A 12,547-nucleotide genomic window follows, 5' to 3' on the forward strand; every position below is an offset into this window, starting at 1 on the left:
TGTGTGTGCGTGTGTGTGGACACATGTGTAGGGCACAGAAGAAAGTACCTAAGCAGGAGCCAAGTCCTGAGAAGCAGGTCTATGAATGCAGACAGCTGCAATAGGTGGGGTAGCAGGTAGAGAAGGTGAAACCTTAAGTCTTTGCTTACAAGTTCCTTCTGCCTGGAATACGCTTCTCCAAACTCAACTGCCACTTGTTGAAATCCTACCCATTCTATGAAGTCCACCTCCTTCAGAGCCAGAAATTTCTCAATTTCTACATTCTGCCTTGGGGTCTGGAAGCTCATTGGGAATCCTCGTTTTTGAGGCTTCAAGGGTAGTAAATGGAGGCAGGTACAGGAGCCAGAAGTTCTGGGCTTAGACCCCAGATCAAAGCTCCACCACTTGATGAGCTGGACTCTCTCTGAGCCACAGTCTCCTCATCTGGAAAGTGTTGGGAATAATAAACCCACCTTACAGGCTCATTAGGAGGGTATTACCTGGCTTGCTCACTCTCAGAAATACTGTCAATTTCAAATGGGATCATGTAGGGGAAAGAACATGATAAATTGCTACTTAAATGTGATCTATATTTACAATTTTTATCTTTATTTCCCCCTGGTAGCGTCTCACAAAGTGCCTTGAACGTAGCAGATACTCAGTACTTTGTGGTAGTTAGGTAGCAGAAAAAGTCAGAATCTGGTAGCAACGTGGATTGTATTACAGCTAAAACCCCACATCCCACTTCCTTATTCCACAATCTATAAACAGCAACTAGGGCATTCCAGGCTTACTTACTCAGGGAAGGATGAAAGGGTAGATGAAAGAAGACAATTTTGGCTTTTGTGTTTCTAAATACACTTTTAGAACTTACACTAGAAAAATAGTTTTGAAATACCGATTAGTGGTAATAACTGGGCCCTTTGACCTTCAAAATCTAGAATCCTAAAGAGTGTGTGCAAAAGTTTATGCCAAAACAGTAGAAATAGGAGAATGGATGATAATATAAGAGTCAGCTTTTCCCACACTGGAGGAAATAACAATTCTCAGGCCTGAAAGAGAGAGGAGAAACGGGGAGTCTAGTAATGGAGTGAGAAGCAGGTGTGGGTCCCTGGGAGGATCCCTCTGTCTCAATGCAGGCCAGAACTCCAGAGTAAGGGGGATGCTGGAAGCCCTTAGAGGCTGTGGATATGAGAACAAAAGAACACGTACCCTGACTGCCGAGATGAAATCAGAAAAGCAGAAGGCCAGTAGAGCAGCAGCAGAAGAGAAACTGCAGTGTGTTGTTTCTAGACAAAGCGGGCCTAGGGCAGTTGCTCCGAGCTCTCTACAGCTCCTGATCGGCACAGGAGAGGAAATGGATGCTTCTTGTGTTGCCCCTGAGAGGGACATGGAAATACTGAGAGGATTGGCAGGCCTGAAGAGGCCTTGAAAACAGGACAGAGAAAATGCAAAATGACCAGCAAGGACTGATGGCCAGAACCAGGTGGGACTGGCGACTTTCAGTTGATGCCAGTGGGGAAGGGGCTGATGATCAAGAGACAGACCGATGGGAATGTAGACGCTCCAGGAGGTGCCAGCATGGACCCATGATGCAAATGACCACGGTGAGCCTGAGCCAGATGCCCCTTTCTACAATGTTCTGGCACTGTGTAAATGCACCCTGCAACTACATAAGCAGCCCAAATCCTGAACTGATAAGGCTCTCCTGAAGTGGGTTGTCATTAAGTTGCCTACAGCTTCTGCCACTGGTAGAATGGGAAGCTCAGAATAGAGATTAAGTTCGATGTTAGAAAAATGATAGGTTTAGAAAGACAAATATCATATGATATCACTTACATGTGGGATCTAAAAAAATGATACAAATGACCTTATTTACAAAACAAAAATAGATTCATAGACATAGAAAACAAACTTATGGTTACCAAAGGGGATGGGGGGTGTGGGGAGAGATAAGTTAGGAGTTTGGGATTAACATATACACACTTCTATATATAAAATAGGTAATCAACAAGGACCTACTGTCTAGCACAGGGAACTATACTCAATATCTTGTAATAACCTATAATGGAAAAGAATCTGAAAAAGAATATATATATATACACATATATATGTATAACTGAATCACTTTGCTGTATACTTGAAACTAACGCACTATAAATTAACTGTATTTCAATAATAAATTAAAAACACAAAAAAAGAAAAAGAATAGGTTAATTCACACTTTTTTTTTGCATACCTGAGTTTGTAGCCTAAGATTTAGACCCCTATACTAATTGGAATTCAAGAACAATACAAAATTTAAAAACAGGCAAAACTAATCCATGGTGGCATGGCTAGAGTAGTAGTTACCCCTGAGGAGGTACTTCCTGGGGAGGGCATGAGGGAGCATTTTGAGATGCCAGGAATGCTCTAGAGCTTGATCTGGGTGGTAGTTACAAGGTTCTATACCTAAATAAGAAAAATCATCAAGCTGTACACTTAAGATATGCACATTTTACTGAACATAAGTTATGCCTAAAAATTTAAAAGAGCAAACATTGAGATCAAACACAGAAATGCAAAGTTAAGAGAGATGCTCTGTGGGCAGCAGTAGGCTCACTGGGGAGACACCTGGTAACCCCAAGTGTCCAAGATTCCCCAGAGGGAGTTGGGTGAAAGGGTTTGCAGCTGTGCTGGTCACAGAGCACCATACTAAAGGCCCCAGCTGCCTTCAGGATCATGGCTTGTTTCAGGCCTCGCTCTGAGGGGTGGATACAGTATGTGTGGTGAAGAACACACAGGCTATGCACAGGAGTTAACTCAGGCTCCTCCTTCTCATTAGCCGTGAAACCCTGAGCATTTCCTTAGCATTGTTGAATCTTATTTCCCTCGTCTATAAATTGGGGGTAAAAATACCTACCTCATTTTAAATGAGATAAGACAGGCAAAATAGTTGTTCTGAAATACTCTGAAAATGGCAACCGTTACTGTCCTGTAGACCCAGGAAATTAACCCTGATTTCTTAACACTCACAGCAGCCACACAGCATCACTGATTGACAAGGGGAACGTGTGGGAGAGGGTGCATCAGACAGTAAACAGGTTGATTTTATCTGGATGGTGGTAAAGAAAGCGTTGGGTTGGTTTTCTTGCCTAGATCAACCGGCTATTCTGATGTTGAGTAGACATAATCTGTGGGTCCCTGTCAATAAGAGCAGAAATTCATCTGTACCTTACAGTAATGGGACCTACTTTTACCTAGGTGCCTGGCTCTTAGTAGGTGCTTAAAAATGAACAAGTGTCAGTATTAGCCTGTGGAACACTTCCTCCTCTACTAGCTCATGGCATTTCCAAGAGCCAGAATTGGGCTTCTTAGTGTCCTGTTGTAGGAGGTCAGGCAAATGTTGATGGCATCTTGAGCAGGTCCTCATATTCAGCTAGTGATGAACCAGAGCACCACATATTCACTGGCTCAACATGGTACATTTATGTACCATGTTCCAAGTACTGGGAAGCCAAGACGCCAACCCAGGCTATCAAGTCAGCCACTGACCACATGGCTCCCTCATCATACAGGTCTCACCAGCATCCATCCTGTCATTAGCAAAAGATACAATAGGAAAATAAGCAATGCCAGGACTTTCACCAAAGTCCCCTCAGACTGCCACCATGATGAAAGTTACATCACCTCCCAATGGGGTGCTGTGAAGACACCACATGAGTCTTCTCAGGCGCGGCCCAGGTGATCAGGCTGCCACTCCGACATCCCTCTTTCTTTCCTCACTTCAGCCGTAGGGACTCAGCCTGACCTCCTTTTTCATCCAAGCCCCTTCTAACCAGCTGCTCTGTATCTCGGGGATCCTTCCATCTAAGACTAAATGCAGGATGAGTATGGTCTCCCTGACCTCACATCTTCTTGCTGCCCTGAAGATAAGCTCACAAGCCCTTATTCTTTCATGAGGTTTTAATAATAAAAATGAAACTAACAGATAAGGCAAACTTCCCCAAACAAACATGGCAAAGTCCTCCAAGATTAAAAAATTGCCCAAGTTTTTATAGTCATGGTCCCTGATCTGTAGTTTCTGACCACCTGACTTATGTAGAGCTCAGAAGCCTAGAAGTCCAGTTAAGGCAAGAGAGGGACATTTGCTTCTCTGGAGCCTCCACTGGGTGACAAGCATCTTAAAATCCCTGCCTCACATGTGAACAGGTTACTTGGGCCTTTTCTCTTAGGTGCTTCTCTTACTTTTACCTTCCCCCAAAACTACTTAGAGAAAATATGTTCCTCACCAAAACTGGCTACTAAATTATAGCCAGGTTACTGCAAATCTCCTCAAGTGGGCAGATCATGCAGTACCTAACACACCCAAAGTTCCCTCCAAAGAAACTGTCTGGCCCTATGCCATACCTCACTGGATCAATGGGCCCTTGACCCAAGGGCAATCAGTGTTAACAGGCTAGCCACTCGTGAAGTGGCCTCACGTGAAAACTCTTTTCAAAGAGCCATAGTGGTGATTGGCTTGGTCAACTGAATTCTCCCTTCTGCCTTTCTGGACTGGGAAATCCTGAGAGAGAAGCAATCAGTGTTTAACAGGAAGAGATTAAGAGGAGGCCTGAGAAGAGAAGCAGAAAATGAGAGAGCAGCTGAGCCACATCAAAGGTGTGAAAATTAAGAAACCTTTACTACTGGTTGTCACAGGGAAACCAAGATAATCTGAATCCCGCTGATTTCAGTTCCACAAAGGAGGTATTGGCTTCTGTGGAGGTTCTAAAATGACAAAATAAAATGCCAACTCTGGCACACTTTCCCTGAAAGGCAGGTATTATTGTCATCCTGATTTTACAAATGAGAAAGCTGAGTTTCAGAAAATTTAAGTAACTTGTCCACAGCTACACAGCAAATAAGTGACTGAACTGGGATATAAACCCAGGTTCTGCCTGACTCCAAAGCCCATGTTCTTTCTGTTCCACCACCCTGCCTTATAAGAGACCATTACAGATAACTGTATATGTTTGACATCTAGAGAGACCCCAACGATACTATCCAGCATTGAAAAGAACAAGACAGGGCTTCCCTGGTGGCGCAGTGGTTGAGAGTCCGCCTGCCGATGCAGGGGACACAGGTTCGTGCCCCGGTCCGGGAGGATCCCACATGCCGCGGAGCGCCTGGGTCCATGAGCCATGGCCGCTGAGCCTGCGCGTCCGGAGCCTGTGCTCCGCAACGGGAGAGGCCACAACAGTGAGAGGCCCGCATACCCCAAAAAAAAAAAAAAAAAAAAAAGAAAAGAAAAGAACAGGACAGCTCTACACGTGCTGACCTGTAACAACCTCCAAAACTTATCGTGAAGCTAAATAAAGCAAGACATCAAAATAGAGTGTTTACTGTGCCAACATTTGCGTTTAAAAAATGGAGGCAATGAGTGAGTGATAGATGCACATATACACTGTACGTGCATAGAACAGGAAGGACAGCAAGACAGGAAAAAGGAAGCTAAGAGTGAAGATGGCAAATGTTTCACTGTATCTCCTTATATTTCTAAATTTAGAACAGGCATATGTCTTATCCATCCAAAAGAGTAAATAATATTTTAAAACCACAGAGTGATTTCAACAACCTATAAACATCTGTCCCTTATGGTGCCTTCAGGCATGAAAATATTCCCAGTTTTCTATGTCTGAGACTTCAAAGCAAGTAGTCCAGAAACAATATCAGTCAGAAAGCGAGTTAAACAGATGTCCAAAAGCTCACAGTACTCTTCTCTTATTTTCATAAGAATTAACACTCACAGGAAAATGAATAAAATAGCTTCAGAGAGAAACTATTTTTTTCCAAGAAGGTAAATAAGATTTGGAAAATTTTGAGGTGAGGGATTACCAGAATAGGAGAATCAACAATAAACAAAGCTTGCTGTAGTTCTATCCTGTCTCCATCTTCCTCTTCAATCCCTCTCATTAAAGCTCATTAAACTCTCCACTGAAGCTCACCACTTGGAGAAAATGAAAAGAAGAAGAAGACGGAGAAGACAAAACTTTATGCCAAAATAATCTCCAGGTATATTAAAGATTTAGGTATCAAATCTGTAGATGTAAAAAGATTAAATGAACTTATAAGTGAGTAAGTACATAATCAAGCAATGGGGAAGGTCTTTCTAAAAAGACAAACCAAAGGCAAAAACCATCAAGGAAATGATCAATAAACCTGACTAAATACTAGTTTTAAGCTTTGTACATTAAAAAACTGTAACTAACAATTATGAGTCATATTACCAATGGAAAATATTTGCAACAGTATTACAAAAGATTAGAGTCTTTACTATCTAAACGGTTTTTATAGGTCTCTTGAAAAATCACCCAAAACTGAAAGGAGAACAAGAAACAGAAACACAAACTCCATCCACAATGAAACCAAGAGACATCAGTAACCCCAAACCACACAATATAAAGACTGGTAAGTGACTTTGCTGAGAGGACAGAGGTCACACTAAATTTTTCCCTCAGAATCCAAACAAGTAGGAATATTAAAGTCCCCCCAAACCAGAAAGACCAGGGTAGGTGGGAGCTGACAGCAGGGAGTTGGTTTAAGAAGTTAAGCCTCTTGGTTCTCCTCCTTACTTCTTGCAGTCTAACAACTCCCACTTCCACTGGAAAAGAAGATTTATCCTGTGGAGAAACCAGACCAGAAAGGTTCTAGACTCAGGGACACCAGAAACTGAAGAAGACACATGAGGACATCTTAGTTAAAATACAGGGGTTAAGCAAAGATTTGCACACACACCTACACCTACGTAACCGGTCCAGAATACATGCAGTTGACTTATAACCCCCGGCAAAAGACTGAATGATCTTTATCTGGAGAAACTGAATGGCCCTAGGAAAAGTTCAGCAACTACTGACATTTAAGGAGCCCAAATAAAAAAACTGGCAGGCCACCTGATAACCCTGGTAAAACTCTCTAGTCTGCTCGCTTCCCATTCTACTCCACGTGCACTGAGTTGAACCTAGTATATTAAGGCCTCAATATAAAATATGACTGGATAGCAAGGGTATTTGAAGAAACCCTCTGTAGTAGTTGAATGGTGGGTCCCCAAAATATATGTCAACGTCTTAATCCCAAGAATCTGTGACCGTTACCTTATATGGCAAAAGAGTAAATGTTATTTTACATGGCACGAGGCATGACTAGGTCAAGTAGCATGAGAGGAGAAGCTTACCTGGTGGGCCCTACATGCAATCACATATATCTTTATAAAACACAGACACACAGAAGAGGAGGAGACAAGGTGACATGACTGCAGAGATTGGAGTGGAGTAAAGAGATGTCAAAAAGCCACCAGAAACTGGAAGAGGGCAAAGAACAGGTTCTCCGTTAGAGTCTCCACAGGGAGTATGGCCCTGCTGACACTTTGATTTTGGACTTCCGTCCTCCAGAACTGTGACAGAATAAATTTCTGTTGCTTTAAGCCACCCAGTTTGTGGTAATTTGTTATGGTAGCAGTCCTAGGAAACTGATACGCCCTCTAAGATGAAAGTTGGAGACCTAAGCAAACACACAGAGTAAAGGAACTCCAAAGAAAGAGAAGGCAGAAGAAAACTTCAAACATATTATAATAGTCTCCAAGAAATAAGAATAGGAATCTATTAAAATAAATAGCAAGGATATGGTGGCAGAAATTAAAAACTCACAGAAGAGTTGAAATATACAGTTGAGGAAATCTCCTAGAAAGTAGAACAGAAAGGTCATTAGGAAAGAAAAGATAAGAAAAAAATTAAATTCAGAAGGTGCGACACTTAACTAATAATAGCTCCAGAGCACAGAATAGATAAAAGAGTTGGAAGAAAAGTATCAAAGAGAAAATACAAGAAAAGTTCCCAGAATTGAAAGACATGAATCTCCCAGTAGAAGAAACGAATATAATAAGTGAAAAAAGACACACAGCAATTGTAAGTGCTGTTGCAGAAATGAATCTATTGACATAAAAAAAAAGATGATATACAATATGGATGAAATAGATGAAAAAACACGTGTCCAGTGGTAACCTATTCTTACAAAATATGTACATAATAGATAACAATATAGAGCACTGCCTTCAAAATGTCAAAGAAAATTATTATCAACCTTGAATTTTATACCCAGGCAAAATATCAATCAAATATGAAGGGAAGGGGCTTCCCTGGTGGCACAGTGGTTGGGCGTCTGCCTGCCAATGCAGTGGATACGGGTTCGTGCCCCGGTCCGGGAAGATCCCACATGCCGCGGAGCGGCTGGGCCCGTGAGCCATGGCTGCTGAGCCTGCGCGTCCGGAGCCTGTGCTCCGCGACGGGAGAGGCCACGGCAGTGAGAGGCCCGCGTACCACAAAAAAAAAAAAAAAAAAAAAAAAATATGAAGGGAAAACAAAAATATTTTTAGACATTTAAGTCTCAAAAAATTTCTCTCTTAAATACTCTTTCATTGTAAGATATTAAAGATTGTGATCCATAAAAATGTGGGAGTATACAAGAAAGAAGATATGGGATCCAGGAAGAGAAAATCCAACTTAGAAATGAGGTAAAAGGAACTCCCAGTATGACAGCAAAGGGAACTCCCAGGATAACAACTGTGCAACAGGCCTAGAGAGTGACCAGTTAAAATTAGAGCAGGAGGAGAGAGGGAAAAGAAGTTATCTAAAATTGATGCCTCAAGAGATAACAGTGCACACAAATCATTTAGAAATCTGGAAGTAGATAAAAGAAGAAACATTTAAAAACATGTGAAAGTAATTGTTCCAGAAGAGTGAGCTGAAGGAGGGGGTGGGAATAGGAGATTACTTCTTCATTTTAAGACTTTTAGCTATAGATTACTTTTAAAGCTTGTATTAGTTTCGTACAGCCGTCACAACAAATTACCACAAACTTGGCAATTTAACCAACCAGAAATTTATTCTCTCACAGTTTTGGTAGTCAGAGGTCTGAAATCAAGTTGTCAGTAGAGTTGGCTCTCTCTGCAGGCTCTGAAGGAGATTCCTTTCCATGTCTGTCTCCTATCTTCTCTCTCCTTGGTATTCCCTGGTTTGGTTGTTTTACTGACAAGGAAACTGGGGCACAGCAAAATTATGAAATACACCCAAAGTCACACAGCCAATAAGTGGTGGAGCTGGCATTTAAATCCAGCAGTCTGGCTCCAAGCTGTGCTATTACCACCCTGCTAGCTGCCTCTGTATAATCAATGCACAGAAAAGGACCCGGAAGCGTATATACTAAGGATGCTGCCATATTGCCTCTGAACAGAAAGAGGTTGTAGGTAATTTTTATGTTCTTTTTGCTTGTATGGATTTCTAATTTTCTGAAATGAGTTTGTAATGTTATTACAATTTATAAATATTACAACCTGCATTTTAAAAACAACATTATCTCCTCAGCCTATCATATAAGACCTACTTTCAGTTAGTGGGAAAAACAGGAGACCTTGTTACTAGATCCAACACTGTCACTCAAGGCACACAGTAAGTGCTCAATACAATTTGTATTCATTAAGCACCTACTCTGGTGTCAGACACTGTACTTGAAGCTTAATAAATGCTATTGCTATTATTATTGTCAGTGTTACCTGTCCATCTTTAGACAAGTCAACAACACTTTCTGGACCCCAGGAAAGGATATTAGCATGAAGGTAACAATAACTGTGGTTTGATTGAATTATGGTGAATGGGGTGATTCTGCTCAAGCTTATTGGTCCTTTGGGGGGAAGCAGTGAAGAAGGGATACTTGCCTTGTAAGAGAAATTTCCCAAACAGCATAAAAGCTGAACTAGACAGAGTCCCTTCCATAACACAAGAAGGATTTCCCTGAAGTTAGACTGGTGGAATAGTGGGTAGAGGGGATGAGTTGGGGATGTTGAGCCTGAGGTTGCTGAGCCCCTCCCTCTACATAACAAAGGAAGTTTCCCTGCCAGTGAATAAGGCTGAGGGTTTAAGCAGATAAGGAGAGAGAAAGGACAAGGGGCTGGGTGAACAGGTGGTAACTGACTTGGCCACATTGCCAGGTAAGGCGTGACCAGTCCTTTGGGAAGTAACTTGTTCTGTATCTTTAAAATGCCCTGAGGAAACTGAGACAAAATTGGCTAACACTGCAGAAACCCATTACTCAGAATCATCAGTGCTCTTCCATGGTTGATTTTTCTCCCTCTTTACACTTTCCCTTCCTTGCTGGGCTTCCTAAATCCTGCCTAGACTCCAACCTCACAAAGATAATCCAATTGCCCATGATCTTGACCCTAGACTCCTCTTTCCCCACCTTCCCAGACTTTGTGTTCTGTTCTTTTCAACTGCTGACCTACTGATGATCCAAGAGGATGCCAACTCCCAAACTCCCAAACCATGGACAAGATCTGATGCTTGTCTTCAGTCCCTGGGAATGACCTGGCCTGTCCCTGGACTCTGTTTATCATAAATCTCGACATCCTCAGTGGGATAATCTCTGTCATAACCCAATGGAACCGAGCTCAAGGTGCAATCTTAGACCTAGGCAAAGATGGTAACTCAAGCTGGATCTCCTGTGATAATTGTGGATGCAATTGACGTAATCTGTGGGTCTAATTATTTTATGAAGCTAACTATAATTATTATAATCAGACTGAAACACAGTTAAATGCAAACAATAAAACTTAATTCTGAGGGTTCTCTATTCATCTTCCATGACACCCCTCATGAGAAGTGCTCTTCTTTCACACCCACCACAAATTGCTGAGCAGCAAAGTTCCTGCTTCCCCTGGAATCTAGACACTGCTCCCTGAGAGGCTGCCCAGTATCGTGGCATACATGTGGCCCCTGGGCTCAGAAAGCCCAGGGTTCAAATCACAGCCTTGTGTCTTATTCTCTATGTGCCTTGCTTTCCCCACCCGCAAAGTAGGGGAAAGTGACTATCTCCCTGGGTTGTGCTAAGGAGTAGAAGGTACATATATGAAATGGTGACTGCAGTCCCCACTCCAATTAGGCTTCTGTACATTGTAGTCATTGTTCCTGGAGTCAGGAACCAAGTGTAGGTTCTAGGCACCAAGCTCCCCTGGCTTCATCGCATTAAGGGGTCAATGACTCAGCTCTCCACTCCCCGGGAAATTTCAAGTAAGCACAAGCCCAGCTAAGTGTGTATGTGTGTCCCAGGTACAGGCCTGGGAGCCAGGCCAGGCAGGTCTCCAGAGAACTGCTGCTTTTTTCTCTCCAGAGGAGAGCACTGGGCCTGTTTGTTCACACACCTGGAAAAGGTTAGCAGCTTCCAGGACCCGCTGGACGTTCTGCTTGGTGATCAGCGCCTTGCTGGTGTACGTGTAGTTCAGAAGAGTGTGCATGGTCTCCGCGTCGACCCCTTTGATGATGATCCTCTCCTCATACTTTTCCTTTAAATCATTGCAGAACATGGCCCTGGGAGAGAGATATGTGAATGTGAGTCCAACCGTGACCGTTGGTTCCAAATCTAAACAGACCCCCTTCAGACCTGTCTGCCCCCATGGGACAGTGAGGTTCCCAAGGTCGGAACCTGGGGCGATTGCTCTCCATCCCTCAGCACCCAGGACCCACCAGATGTTCCATGAGTGCTTACTGAACTAATGTGTCCTGCTGTGCTGGGCCCAAGTGTCTTCCCCAAGGCAGTCCCAGGCAGGAAGAAAGACATTAAGAAAAGAGAGAGAGAAAGAGAGGAAGAAATCACTGAGAAAAAAGAGAGAGGAAGAAATCACTTGACAAGCTGATTTTTTTTTGTTTAATTTATTATTTTTGTCTGTGTTGGGTCTTTGTTGCTATGCGCAGGCTTTCTCTAGTTGCGGCGAGCGGGGGGCTACTCTTCGTTGCGGTGCGCAGGCTTATCATTGCCGTGGCTTCTCTTGTTGCGGAGCACGGGCTCTAGGCGTGCGGGCTTCAGTAGCTGTGGCTCGTGGGCTCAGTAGTTGTGGTGCACGGGCTTCGTTGCTCTGCGGCATGTGGGATCTTCCCAGATCAGGGCTCGAACCTGTGTCCCCTGCATTGGCAGGCGGATTCTTAACCACTGCGCCACCAGGGAAGCCCCGACAAGCTGATGTTTGAACCTGTTGTTTTAGCCCATGAGGTCTTCTCCCCTGGGTCTCCCTCTGCCCTTCTTCCTGTCTTTTTTTTTTTTTTTTGCGGTACGCGGGCCTCTCACTGTTGTGGCCTCTCCCGTTGCGGAGCACAGGCTCCGGACGCGCAGGCTCAGCGGCCATGGCTCACGGGCCCAGCCGCTCCGCGGCATGCTCCAGAGCATCAACTCTGCTGTTGGGTCACCCAGATCTGCAATCATCTCAGGGGGTAAAGTGGATGTTACCCACATGAATGTCGTGTACATGAATATATGAGTAACAGGACGTTTAGCAGGAGAGGGTGGGCAGTGATGATGGGGTAAAATGAATCTTCATGTAACTGAGGCAACATATCAGTGGAATCCTACCAAAGTGAAATTTAGAAGTACCCCTTCACCTAAAATGTGATTTTAAAATTAGTAAAAGGTGAATTTCGTTGAATCTGCATGATCTCAAACATTCTAATGAAAACTGAAAAAGTCTACTGTAGAGATGTTTTAATATTAAATGAGATAGGTATATAAA

General features: G+C 43.2%; 1 protein-coding gene across 3 annotated transcripts in view; it reads right to left on the reverse strand.

Moving 5' to 3' along the window:
* Nucleotides 1-12,547, reverse strand: part of KLHL6 (kelch like family member 6) — a 58,097-nt gene that overhangs the window by 26,303 nt on the left and 19,247 nt on the right. For all 3 annotated transcript variants that reach the window (XR_004526328.2, XR_002178627.3, XM_019946337.3), the window contains exon 2: nt 11,189-11,354. Coding sequence is in view for 1 of the 3 variants with exons in the window: in XM_019946337.3 (XP_019801896.1) it covers nt 11,189-11,354 (166 nt within the window). In the remaining 2 variants the exon portion in view is untranslated. The remainder of the gene's footprint in view (nt 1-11,188; nt 11,355-12,547) is intronic.

Source organism: Tursiops truncatus, chromosome 4 (genome assembly GCF_011762595.2).
Source record: "Tursiops truncatus isolate mTurTru1 chromosome 4, mTurTru1.mat.Y, whole genome shotgun sequence".
Classification (NCBI taxonomy): domain Eukaryota; kingdom Metazoa; phylum Chordata; class Mammalia; order Artiodactyla; family Delphinidae; genus Tursiops; species Tursiops truncatus.